This window comes from Manduca sexta, chromosome 28, assembly GCF_014839805.1.
Source record: "Manduca sexta isolate Smith_Timp_Sample1 chromosome 28, JHU_Msex_v1.0, whole genome shotgun sequence".
In the NCBI taxonomy this organism is placed as follows: domain Eukaryota; kingdom Metazoa; phylum Arthropoda; class Insecta; order Lepidoptera; family Sphingidae; genus Manduca; species Manduca sexta.
Window position 1 is genome coordinate 9,842,874 of NC_051142.1, and position 13,535 is coordinate 9,856,408.

Sequence of the window (13,535 nt, forward strand, 5' to 3'; positions counted from 1 at the left end):
CGCTTTTTAATTGCCAGCTAAGCTCAATTTACGGATCGACCAATTTCAAATATTAATGTATTATGAAACCGTATATAAATTTCCATTATTTTTTGATTGTACTGGTTTTTGGAGTTATTTAAACAATCAATTGGGTATAGTAAGCTATCCTTAGAGTACCTACAGACATTATTTGCCATCGCTTATCTCTGTAGACCTATAAAAGAGAAATAATTCCATCATACATTCTATGTTTATATCTCGAAGGGGTTTTTAAGCAGCGATTTCAATCCAAGGTTATCATCGTCATATTTCAATTAATATACATAAAACATTGATGAATTATACATATAAAACAAAGAGTTCTATGATTGTATAGAGCGAACATTGGAAAAATTGTCATACAAATATTTGCGCTTATGCGATGGTTACTTAATCTCCTGTGAAATAGCAAAACTCAAATGTTAAATACGTACTTTATATTTTTGCTATATGGCTATTTGCACGTTTTTTAATGTGCTTATTTTATATTTGCATATGTTCTGAAAATATGTTTGTGTATAATATCTAAGGACGCTGTTACATCTTGTCTCACGAATATTTAATAAAAAAAACAACGACTTATTACCGATTGGTAAAAACTTTTAGAGCACAAATGTGGTCCTGATGTCCGGTCTATAACTAACTGTACTGTTTAATTTCTTGGACATAAACCTTCTCCTCAAAACACTCTGACGATCGGTGAAACCCTACGATATCCGTTAAGTAGTTTTTGAGTTTACCGTGTTTAGATAGATGCAGCGAAGACACTTTCTAAGTACAATGTAAGGAGTAAGGATGCAAAGTCTTCATCAATTTTGTATTAAAACCTAACAAGAACCTATTTTGTATTAAACCATCATAATATTAAAATGTTAAGTACAAAGAAATATATTATGGAAATTACAATTCATAATAACGAAAATATACAGTGATTTTTTATTTCACATCTTCGGAATTTTATTGGGCATATATTTTTTTACATTTGATGTAAATAATTTAAATGAGAAAATAGGCAAATATATATTTTTTTATTAGATATGTATATTGTGACAGTGATGAAACACGGACCTTATCTTTTCTCTCAAACTTATAGAATAGATAAGTAATATGTATTTTTATGACAAATATCGTAACCGCATTAACATTAAAGGATCGTATTGTATTTCTGCAAATTGTAATGCTATAAGTGTACAGTAATTATCCTAAAAGGAATTGGTTAATTTGTTTTAGCGTGATTTTTTTAAATACAGAATTAAGTTGTTCCACAGCAGAATTCGCGAGGGATAATGCTACAGCATCTTCGATTTCTTTTAAAACTTCCGGTGGTACTGTTGACGTGTCTACATTGACCTGAAACATTTATAATAAAAAACAGTCGAATTGAGCATCTTTTCCTTTTTGAAGTCGGTTAGAAATTAGTACCTTATAGGAAGTAGTAGGTATAGTAAGATATTATACGTCTTTTTGCAATTACGGGCGCACTAATCGAAGGATAACTATGATAGCCAATTAGACGATTGTGCCATTTTTTACTTTTTTACCTATAAGGACGGTTATCAAGGCTGTCCTTCGATTAGAACACTTGCAATTACAAAAAAAACAGATATGCCCTTATCGACGAAATAGGGTCCCCTGATCTCACCTTGACTACAGCTACGTGACTGTCCACTTCCAAACCAAGCACTTGTAAATAACTTGGATCGACGCCGACTATTGGAGCAAAGCAAATTACTCCTTTCATACTAAAACCTTCTAATGTTATCCTGAAATTGAAAACGCATAAATCTAAGAGGATATACCAATTTATACGCAAATAAACTATACACACTACATTCAACAACTTAATATTTAGTTATAATATATATTTTTTATTTTAATTTTTCAATTATTATTTGACTAACTGCTAAACCGTACCAATATCGCAGTATTGTACCTATCAAATTATGTTTTAAGATTTATAAGTATAAGCATAATGAATGAATAATTACGGAGGCTAATTAATTGAATAAGGTAATAGTGACATAATCGTAATACTAACTTTAAATGTCCAGAAGTATCTAACACGATGGGACCATACCGGAAATGATGAGCTTCAAAATCAACTGAAAAATTTATGAAAACAATATGTTTTCTTAATAATACAAGTATAAAAATGATACAAATATAAAAAGGTAATCATAATACGATTACCTTTTTATACTTGTATTATTTTTTTCAAATCGACAGGTTAGAAGTTCACAGAGTGCGTACATCATACAGTTTAAATCACGTTTTCATGGTGCAAGCAATTACATTCGTTATTTACTTGACGTCATACTTGCACTTAATTTCAGAACTACGCACATTAAATTTCCAGCTTGCATGCATGTTTACTTTTCTACTACTGTAGCGTGCTAGATGCAACTTTCACGCAGGCTACTCGCGCAAAAGATAGGCCGCTGAAGCTAACTAGCGCTGTTTTTTTTTTTTTTTAATTTTAGATGCTATTGGACTCTTATTGTCAGTTCTGAATTTGACTTATCATCAAAATAACACTGTCTACAGTTCACTTGTCACAAAAATATTAAACACACTTACTCTCAGCAACAACCTCCTGTACAAAAATGTGGTAGTCGACGCTACTGCTGTTAAGTCGCACTGCTAATTCCTCTATGACAAAATCGTTGGCTCCATCTGCCACGAGATTTGAGAGCTGCACGGTGCCTCTGTATTAATAATAAATATTGTATATCGACGGGTGAAAGGCTAATTGTCATAAGCCACATTTTTTGCGACACTAAGTTTCATACATATTTAAAATCAGCACATTTTTCTGTGTTTTTTAACCTAGTTAAAAAATTTCAGAAAAACATGTCGCTTAAGCCAATTACCCTTTCAACCGTCGATATGTATTTTTTGGTGGTAGGATATATTTTATATCCGCTCGGAAAGCGACCACCATACACAAGGTGTACAATTAGCCCACGTAGTTGTGTCAACGTTGCGGGAGCTGCCTGTGTATATGTGATTACAACAGGCCGGCATAATTGTTTCGATTGCCGAGGGATAATCATGTCTCGTTCGTCGAAACTTACCATTACGTGCAGTAGAGACGAGCCCGTGTAAAAAAAATATTAATATTAGCAATAACTAAGTCTATGACAAAAATATCCCTTGTCATTGAAACTACAACAGAAAATACAACGAAACTTATTCAGCTCTTGTAAAGCAAAGTGAATAGGAGTATGTGAATAATATCAGCATCTGGGATTAATAACCAAACCGAGAAAATATTTTTCTTTTATCTTATAGTTTACAAACGTTAGACCACTACAAATGCTTGGATACATTGGAAGGAAATTTGCTGGTAGTAGGTCTCTCAGATACGGGAGTCCGCCTGGATAGGTACCACAGCAGTGTCTGTTTCTGTCGCCAAGCAGCAGTGTGTAGCCACTGTTGTGTTCCGGTTTGAAGGGCATTCTCGCCAGTGTAAATAATAATATCAGCCCTGTATTATATACTTGCCCACTGCTGAGCATGGGCCTTCTCTACTACTGAGAGGGATTAGGCCTTAGTCCACCACGCTGGCTTAGTGCGGATTGGTAGACTTCACACATCCTCGAAATTCCTATAGAGAACTTCTCAGATGTACAGGTTTCCTCACGATGTTTTCCTTCACCGTTAAAGCGAATGATAAATTCACAAAGAATACACACATGATTTTAGAAAAGTCAGAGGTGTGTGCCCTTGGTATTTGAACCTGCGGACATTCGTCTTGGCAGTCCGTTCCTCAGTGTAAATACTGGACATAATAAGACTTAACACCTAATGTCTGAAGATGGTAAGCGCAGTGGAATACCAAACAATACTTTGTAATTCAAGGTGTTGGATGTTGTTTCTACTGTTTATGGGCGGTCGTATCGCTTACCATCAGACGAACGGCAAGCTCGTCTCGTCATTCAAAGCAATAAAAAAAAACATTGAACATGAATTCTATAGAGCAGGCTACTTATTTAGTAAAGCCGTGCAAATATAAGCACATAACAACACTGCATATAATTATTAACGATATGACGTTTGTAGTACCTATTTTCGCGAGACCTATTTTCGAATTTCGAGAAAAGCTGAAATGCTAGCCCATCGGTTTCGCCGGAATATGCACATTCTAACTTTGTTATATAATATCTTATTTTGACCTACTTCTCCACAACATCTCAAAAAGCGTTTTGAATTTTTGCATCTCTCTCACTCTCGATCTCTGCGTTCTTCACACACTTTTCTTCATACCGCTAACTTCTATAATCGATTTTTTATTGTACAAGCAATCCGACTTTGGAATGCCCTGCTGCTAGAAATAAAACAAGCCAAATCTTTAACTACGTTTAAAAAACTATTAAAAATCTAAACTAAACTATAAAAAAACTAGTAAAATATTAATATTTTTATATATGTATTACGATTTAGTTATTATTTTTTTCTATTTCTTTCTTTTTATTGTACACCGTTGTTTATAATTGTGATTTTGTTTCTTTCCATACAAAGGTTGCCTTGAAGAGATCGCTTGTAGAGATAAGGCCGCCCATTGTACATCATAAATTAAAGCAAATGTATTAAATCTTGTTTGTGTGTTTGTTTCTATTTAACAATGGTTACAATAATGAGTATTTGTATGTACTTACCTATTAGGTACTTAAGATCTATCTAAGTATAAATAAGGTTTCTGATTTCACGCCGTCGTAATAAATAACTTAAAAATTATTATAATGCTCCACTTACTCCATTTTGGATGTATTATTGAACACTGCGTCAGGCAATGAATCGGCCTTGTAAGGGTCTGTTGGAGGTATAAACTTGTTTATACCAACTGGCATTAATCGGCGGATATACTCTAGTAAACCGATTACGTTGTTAGTTGCCGTTATGTCTTCAGGGGTTAAAGTTTCAGTGTGTGGATTGAGTGTGCCTATTAATACGTTGCTAGAAACTGGTCCAATATCATCTGCTAAACCTGTAATATATTACAAAATTAATTGTAATTTTTTATTGTTGTAAACACACTTTTAGTACAACTTTTATTCATAAGCGTCTATAGCCTAGTTCGTTGTGGACCAAAATGCCGAGAGGAATGTCTGCAGGTTCAAAATGCAAGGGCACATACCTCTGACGTTTCTAAAATTATGTGTATATTCTTTGTGAATTATCGCTTGCTTTGACGGTGAAGGAAAACATCGTGAGGAAGCCTGCACATCTGAGAAGATCTTTATAGGAATTTCGAAGGTGTGTGAAGTCTATCAATCCGCCTTAGGTTAGCGTGGTGGACAAAGGTCTAATTCCTCTCAGTAGTAGATGAGGCCCGTGCCCAACAGTGGGACAGTATATAAGTAATGCAGGGCTAATACCATTATTTTATATTATTTATTTATAGAAGTCTAGCTGTTAAAGATAGCTATATTGACGTTTCTAAGAATAGAATTAGGCTCTGCGTGTTTGATCTTTCGAATTGCGCCTTGTCTTCTGTATGTATTTTGGATGTTAAATTCCTTAGCTTTAATTTCAATCTGGCAAATTCAGAATCTTTCTCGGATGTACTCTTTACATAGGATGCCAGGTTCTTTGGATGAAAAAAGGATTTGGCTGATAGGATCGAATATGATGGGATAGAGATCCTCTTTATATATTCGTCTGAAGATCTTGAAAAAACAATTCCTATAAAATAAAAATAAAATAAATATATCACCTTTTACTAACCTGATGCAAAAGAAAGAGCAGTATAAAGAATCGTGCAGATGAGCTTCATGTTGGCCAGTAAATTCAACTCGCACTTGCTCAATGACTGCAACTTTTCTAAAAGAGCCTTTATTATATAAAAATAAACTGTAACTAATGAAGCTATTAGAAATACCAATTTAATGGCAATTATGGTAAGGTGCGAGGGGGTAAAATCGTAGGAGGTGTAACAATGTACAAAACAAATAATTTACTAAGTATGGTGTTATATCTTTTATTTTCTGACAACATTTCCTGCGACCCCTCCTTGTTCGCGAGAGTGATACCTACTTGTCGGTAGTTATTTTTACGGTGCTAACAAACAGGATACTTGTATTTTGTCGTTCCATGGAAGTTCAGCACTAACCCCGTGCAAAGAATTTGTCTAAATCTAATTGAGTATATATATATATTTTTTATTGCTGCTTGAATGACGAGACGAGTTTGCCGTTCGCCTGATGATAAGCGATAAGACTGCCCATAAACAGTAGAGATACCATCCAATACCTTGAATTATAAAGTATTGTTTGGTATTCCACTGCCCTCGCCATCCTGTGACATGAGATGTTCAGTCTCATTATGTCCAGTAATTACATGGGCTACAACGTTCTTCAAACGGGAACACAACAGTGACTACAAACTGCTGCATGGCCGCCAAAATAGACATTGCGGTGGAACTTACCTAGGCCGACCCTCACCTATAAGAGACCTACCAACAGTTAACTGTTTTCAATTAATTTTACTATTTTTAATACATTTTATAGCTAAACTTATCAAAAATAAAAAATCTCCAGGCTTGTTTTATTCAAATTTGTGAAACACGTCTATACGCTGAGATCCGATCGTTACGCATAAACTTTTTTGTCATTAAAGAGCGGATTAATATCATTGATGTTACACTTTTAAAATATTGAAAGTTGCATTGCGAAGACGTGTTAACTCAGTAATTACGTCTTCTTTTTGGCTTAGATAAATAGCTGATTATGTTGACTTGTTATTTGTTAACGCGTTGATCCACTATTTCTTCAAATATTTTTTAAAATATCTAGAGTGTCACTTGTGATTGGAAGCCTAGACTTAAGTAAAAAACTAACTAAGCTTTTAAAAATATCTTAAGAAATAAGTAAGTACTTATATTTTTTTTTTTGAATTTGTATAAATTACTCCCTAGATTGGAATATGCTCTTTTCATGGAATTTAGAATCTCGTTAATATAGACAGTTTTAGAATGTAGTCCGAACTATATCTGTTAAGGTCCCGTTCTTCTCACATTTTTTTAAATGTGATACCCTCTTAAAGCGTTATAAAACATTAACTGTTATTTTTATTTTTAACGAATTAAAAAAAATTACCTACTTCTATAAAATTCTTATAAACAAATATTCGAGGGCATTGTTTAACACGCTGAAAAGGTGTCCGATTTTACCCCAATACACTCTATATCAGCAAAATCATCAATAATTTTGTAGGTATTTGCTGATTATGAAACAGTTTTTTGGGTAGGTATTTGTACAAATGTACATATCATATGATTGAATAATTTTACTGATAATTTCTATTTCTCGGCTGCATAAAGATAGCCCGATGTTATGTTTTCCAGATGTACTTATCGGATGCGTTGAAAATTATTGGTCTTTGTTGGGAATGTTGCATAAAATTAAACATAGTCAAATACCCTATTCTCTGAATGCCCTCGAGCCTCAGGGCACAATATGTCGGTGGAAAGGCTAATTGACTTAAGCGACATTTTTTTTGCAACACTGAGTTTCATACATATTTAAAATCAGCTCTCTTTTTAACCGACTTCAAAAAAAGGAGGAGGTTATCAATTCAACGTGAATGTTTTTTTTACGTTTTTTTAACCTAGTTAATATTTTCGAAAAAAAGTCGCTTAAGTTACCCTTTTAACCGTCGATGTTAGTCCTAGAACAGTTTTAATTAGTTCGATACGATAGGTGAACGAAAAATGAATCTAAAAAACTTTTTTGTGTAAGTACTTAAATGTGTGAGTAGATATCAAATAAGGTGTGTTTTTTTAAGTTTTTTAAATTAACTAAGTATTTAGATTGGGTTTGTAATTCAAATTAAAACGGTTTACGGTTGTTTAGAGGAACAAACTATTTGTGTCCAATAATTGTTTATAACTCGTTAATTGGCAATTGAAGTTTGCTAATTTCATGTAGATTATTATGTAAACGCCCTAATAATAATAATAATAAATAGAGCGCCCTACATACATATGAGCGATTTATGGCATAATTTTACGAATTTAGCCCTTTTGAAATGAGATTTTCAAATAGTTTATTATGCTATTAAAAGTAGAATTAATTATTATATTAGATGGGTATACAATAAAAATATATTATATTACGTACTTACTACTTCCTCTTCAATTATCTTAATCTTAATTGTATTTATTATTTGGTGTATAATTACTTGTCGTAATCCAATATGTATTCTTTAATTTAGTTGTGTCTCTAGGCTTGCTGGGAAGTCGTCAGTAGTAATGTAGGTACCCAAAGAATAGGTAAGACTTACAAGAATGTCTACCATCACTATGAAGAAAAAATGCAATTTAACTGATTATTTCGAAGGAAAGCTGCATAAGTAAGACAAATTCGAGAATAGGCGAAGTAAAAAAAATACTTAGACTGTACTTCACTTACCATCAGGAGCCAGATACGTTTCCATACGTTGTATAGACAAAAGTTGGAAAATTTATGATATAAATATAGAAATTAAGAAATAAAAACCGTAAGGAGAGATCCTTAACTACCATTTATTAGTTTTATTACGGTACTTAGGTACCTGTACCTATAAATAAACAAATTTGAATACAACCTTTTAGTTTTAAACTAGAACATTAGAAACTAATAAAGATTTGTACGAAATTTATTCTAGGATATACTTCCTCAAGTCAAGTACTATGCGCAGATATTATTTAAGTAAGTATTATTAGAAATCAGTAATAAAATAATAAAATAAAAAAATAAAAATATATTTTTTGGTTAAAAATTATAAAACGTTTTCTGTTTTACTTATGAAATAAACGTCTTAGCGTAGTATTGTGTTGTAGTTTTCCAAAATCTTGTTTACTTTACATAAATGTTGTAATTCTGTTTTAATAATATCATTATTTCATTTCTGACTTCTAACATTATTTATTTTTACACATAACCATAAGCAAAATACGTTAACCGCCGCACGGTTAACACTTGACAGATGTTAATTTATTTATAAAATTTCGTAGCAAGTAATGGTATGAAACAAAATGCTTATTGCCATTATTTACGTTGTAATTTCATCAGATAAAATCTATAATAAATTTTGAGACAAATAAAATACTTCTATTGAATTCTTGAGTATATATTTGTTACCAATTTTAAATTTTATCGACCTATTTCAGTGACATAAGACCCAAGTGTAAATAATTATGATCATAATATGCAGAGACGAAGAATAACATCAGGGGGAAAATAGTTCAGACTTAACCATTAATTACAGAATGTATGCGTTAACCTACAAGTATTATATGTCTATCTGTTGTACTTAATAATAATTACAATCTTAATTTTATTGACTGAGGAAGGAATTTCGATGTAGTTCGAAGGATCACTGTTATCCGCATACCGAGAAATCACGTAAGTTAGGTGGATTTTAGGTTTTTTAATATAAGTAATCAATTAATTTAATAAATTTATATAGATATACATAGGTAGCTATATAATAATAACATACAAAATAACACGTAATTAATAATATAATCATGACGGCCTTCAGTCAATGTGAATACTTCCATTTTTGTTCATATATACTATGACTCTAACGGTGTGACGTCATTGTCAAGAAACTTTAGAACTTGTGCTTGGCTGAAATAGTCTAAAATATGGTCCATATCTTCGATTGCTGCTTCTGCCACAGATACAAAAAGGACATCTTTAATTTCGTCTATTATGGAGGCGGGCAGATGGGATACGTCCTCGTCGGTCTGCAATAGAATTATCAATACATTATACTTAATATCATGAAACTAAAATTATAGTACGGCATTCTGAAAGATCTAAGGCGAATAAAAGGTTAAACATACTATTTAGGATTTTAAGTAACTGCTATTAAAATCGATCTATATCAGGTGTCAGACTATACAGTTAAAAGCTTAAATGATTATCTAAGAAAATTCGTTTTATTAGAATGGATGAAAACTACCTCAATTATTTTTGTATCAGATATAACTCGTAAAATGTAGGTCCTGACTTTCGCATATAGGTACAAAATTTTCATTATCGCAAAATAACACGTAGATTTTTTTTTTATTTGCAAACTAACACATAGCAGTATCGCCTTCTTCTAATCGATTCGATGAAAATGGATTCTTCCAAACTCAGTATCGCACTGCTTTCCCATTCGTTTTTTGCGTCTTCGAATTAAGAAATGGAACAATAATATTTCCTCGTCGGAATCTGTATTGTTACTGACTGTCTAAAACACGTTGCGAGTCCGCATGGTGTTCGCTACGCGTCTGCTTCGAATACCCTTCACAATAAAAAAGCACACAACAGTAAGTGTGGTATGTTTCTAAGGGCCTTAGACGCTTCGCAGTTGTCTGTGACTAATTTTCTTTCCTGAAATATGTCGCTGATACCAACCTGTACATTATCTGCGCTATTCATCACGTTTAAACCGGCTATTGAGTAACTCGGAGAGGCCTTGCCATCTCGAAGTAATACTGCGGCACATAATGCTCCATCGACATGTAAATTTTCCAGTGTTATGCTGGAAGTTAAGGCACAAGTAATCCCAATTAATAATGATATTTCATTAGTTTTCTTATTCGCAATTCATTTCACTCTTGGCATCAACGGCAGCATGAGCCCTACCTTCACGGTGCGGTTAATTCTGGGGATCATCACAATGTACGAAATGTGCACAACGTACACTAACTATGGACGGTCCCCTGCCGCCTACCGAAGATCCCCGATGGCCCCTATTAGTCGCCTTTTTACGACAGGCAGGGGATACCGTGGTGGAATTCTCCAAACGCCTCCAATCCAGGGCGGGTATATTCCGATTCCCGCCGGCTTCCCTTTCGTACTTTATGTAAAAACTAATTATCATTAGAAACGACACAGGCCGTATGAATGCATATTACTACATATATATTCCCTTAACGAATATTTCACCCATCGCCACTGGTGCAACGTCGTTTATTGCATTCAGTAAAGACAGTAATATTTGTCACTTTTTATTTTTTTAGTGACTGTAACAATGAAATCTGCTTTTAAAAAGATTTTTTCAAGTAGGCTTAGAGTTGTATCTGTCTATTACCTTATAGAAATAGCTAGTAATCGCGTCTAAACGCGATAATATATTTTCAACAGATATAAGTTTAATGATGCTAGATAATGTTACAGTCACGAAGTTTTAATTATTATAGGGTTAGGAACTAGTGATAATTCACTTTATTACTCCCTACTCCTAAGCCTTTAATTGCTTGTACGATGGGAGAACTTGATACTTACTGCACATGTCCAGATGCATTGAAGACATAGACGTCATCATATATGAAATTTGTGGTCATATAATCAACTGAAATACAGTGAATATACTATCTCTTAATATAATTATTTCTAAATAATTATATTAAGAGATAGTGTCTCAAGGTAGTTTGCTAAATCAATAAAATGGTTTAAGAGATGTTTTAAAGTACCCTGTGATAGCAATGCCGTATTGATAACATTATACTAAAATAATAATTATTATTCCTATACTTTTCATATTACAATTATATGTATTTTAAAACAAGGGAATGGGGTATACAAATATTTTTTTGAAAAATGAAATATTATTATAAAAACTGTTTTATCCACTTGAATACCTACGTATTTTACTAAATATGTGAATTAACTGGTTGTTAAATTCAAAACTAAACTTTAATATCTTAATTTGCTTAAGTAGGTTAATGGATGTTTATTTAAACGGACTTACTATCTGCAACCACTTTAGGGACAGCTATATTAAATTCCACTATTGCGCTTTCCATTTGTACTCTGATGTCGTGAATAGTAAACTTGTTAGCTCCAGAAACCACCAGGTTCGATAACTCCACTAAACCTCTGCAACAAGTTGATGTATGCTTTAACAGACAGATGAACATTTTGTGCGCTGATGGCATTTTCAAAGTCAGTTCAAGACATTATTAATTATTATTCTTAAATCTATTTCAGGTTTACACAAAACCATATTTACAATTTCTTTTTATAATCTAACATTACATAAGTTTATAATATAATGTTAAATGAGAACATTATTGAATATTTTTATTTAGTTTACTTACTTTAGCTGTGAAATGGGATTATCAAATTTAGCTGGAGGTAACGATTCTCGTACATAAGGTTCCATAGGAGGCACGATATGGATTATACCAACCGGCATTAGTCTTCGTAAATATTCAAGTAATACTATCAAGTTTTTGGATGCTGTCACATGCTCAGGTGATGGGTTATTGAATTTTCCAATTTCAACAGTGGTATTGAGAGGACCCAAATCAAATGCTGACACTAAAATAATTTTAAATATTCTTTTAATCATCAATCAAGAACGGTGCATAAGAATTTTCACGACGCTTTTAATTATTATAATAATAATATCAGCCCTGTATTATATACTGTCCCACAGTTGGACACGGGCCTCCTCTACTACTGAGAGGGATTAGGCCTTAGTCTACCACGCTGGCCTAGTGCGGATTGGTAGACTTCACACACCTTCGAAATTCCTATAGTGAACTTCTCAGGTATATAGGTTTCCTCACGATGTTTTCCTTCACCGTTAAAAAGTCAGAGATGTGTGCCCTTGGGATTTGAACCTGCGGACATTCGTCTCGGCAGTCCGTTCCACAACCAACTAGGCTATCGCCGCTTTTTGATTATTATATTTATGTATAATGGGAAAAAGTTCTAGAGTAATTTTTACGAATCCAAAATCAGAAAGAAATTATTATTTATTATTATTATTATTTAATTATATTAAAGTTACCTGATGCCATGCAAAGGGCAGTGCATATAGTTGCGGATATGAGATACATGCTTCTTTGTTAATTGCAGCACTTTCCATACACTAACATCTATGTAGACTGCACATGACATTTATTTAAATTCTATCCTTGAATAATTAGCTCTCGATTTTATAAATTTGACGGTTATTATTTATGGGTTGAGTTAATTAGTTTTGATAACAATTAAGTAGATAAGAGTTGTGGAGAACGTGTTTTATTTTTAGATTCTTTGTCTCACTTATACAATTTTTTAGATTTATAAATGAAGAAATCGGGCACCTTAAGCGGTCGATTTTAGGTCGACCATTATGTAGGACGTAAGATGGATGTTTACAGCTTTCTAGCATAACGGATGTACGTATTTACGTACATAAATATAGAAACCCATATACATATAAAGGGAAAAGTTTGTTTTAGGGGCAGGGATAGAAAGAGCGGTTTTTAGTACCGATAGCCTATGTAAGAAGTATGATTCTGACAATGACGCTGGAATCAAATAATTCGCTGACTAAAAAAGTAAGGCAAGTGAGAAAAGTTAATAGGTACTACGTAATATTTAATCATATGTTATGTTTATTGGAATACTCTGCAGGTGTATCTAAAATTTAAAATAATAATGTATTAGTAACAAAAGAGAAGACTGTAAGTGATTATGTTATTATCATAATTTATCAGATCGATATCAGGGCTTTTACTATACTAATCCTTATATTATTAT

At 32.9% G+C, this 13,535-nt stretch overlaps 2 protein-coding genes across 2 annotated transcripts; both read right to left on the bottom strand.

Moving 5' to 3' along the window:
• Positions 1–1,030: 1,030 nt before the first annotated feature.
• LOC115445144 lies at positions 1,031–5,863 on the bottom strand. Its single transcript, XM_037444936.1, has 6 exons — positions 5,749–5,863; positions 4,777–5,008; positions 2,599–2,726; positions 2,060–2,123; positions 1,664–1,784; positions 1,031–1,371 (listed from the first exon to the last, which is right to left on the bottom strand). The coding sequence occupies exons 1-6, from the start codon at positions 5,795–5,797 to the stop codon at positions 1,219–1,221; spliced, it is 747 nt and encodes a 248-aa protein (XP_037300833.1). The 5' UTR covers positions 5,798–5,863; the 3' UTR covers positions 1,031–1,218.
• A 3,253-nt stretch (positions 5,864–9,116) lies between these two features.
• Positions 9,117–12,915, bottom strand: LOC115445111. Its single transcript, XM_030171212.2, has 6 exons — positions 12,799–12,915; positions 12,101–12,323; positions 11,752–11,879; positions 11,286–11,352; positions 10,413–10,539; positions 9,117–9,754 (listed from the first exon to the last, which is right to left on the bottom strand). Exons 1-6 carry the CDS (start codon positions 12,845–12,847, stop codon positions 9,581–9,583), a joined length of 768 nt encoding a protein of 255 aa, XP_030027072.2. The 5' UTR covers positions 12,848–12,915; the 3' UTR covers positions 9,117–9,580.
• Between the last annotated feature and the right edge of the window lie 620 nt (positions 12,916–13,535).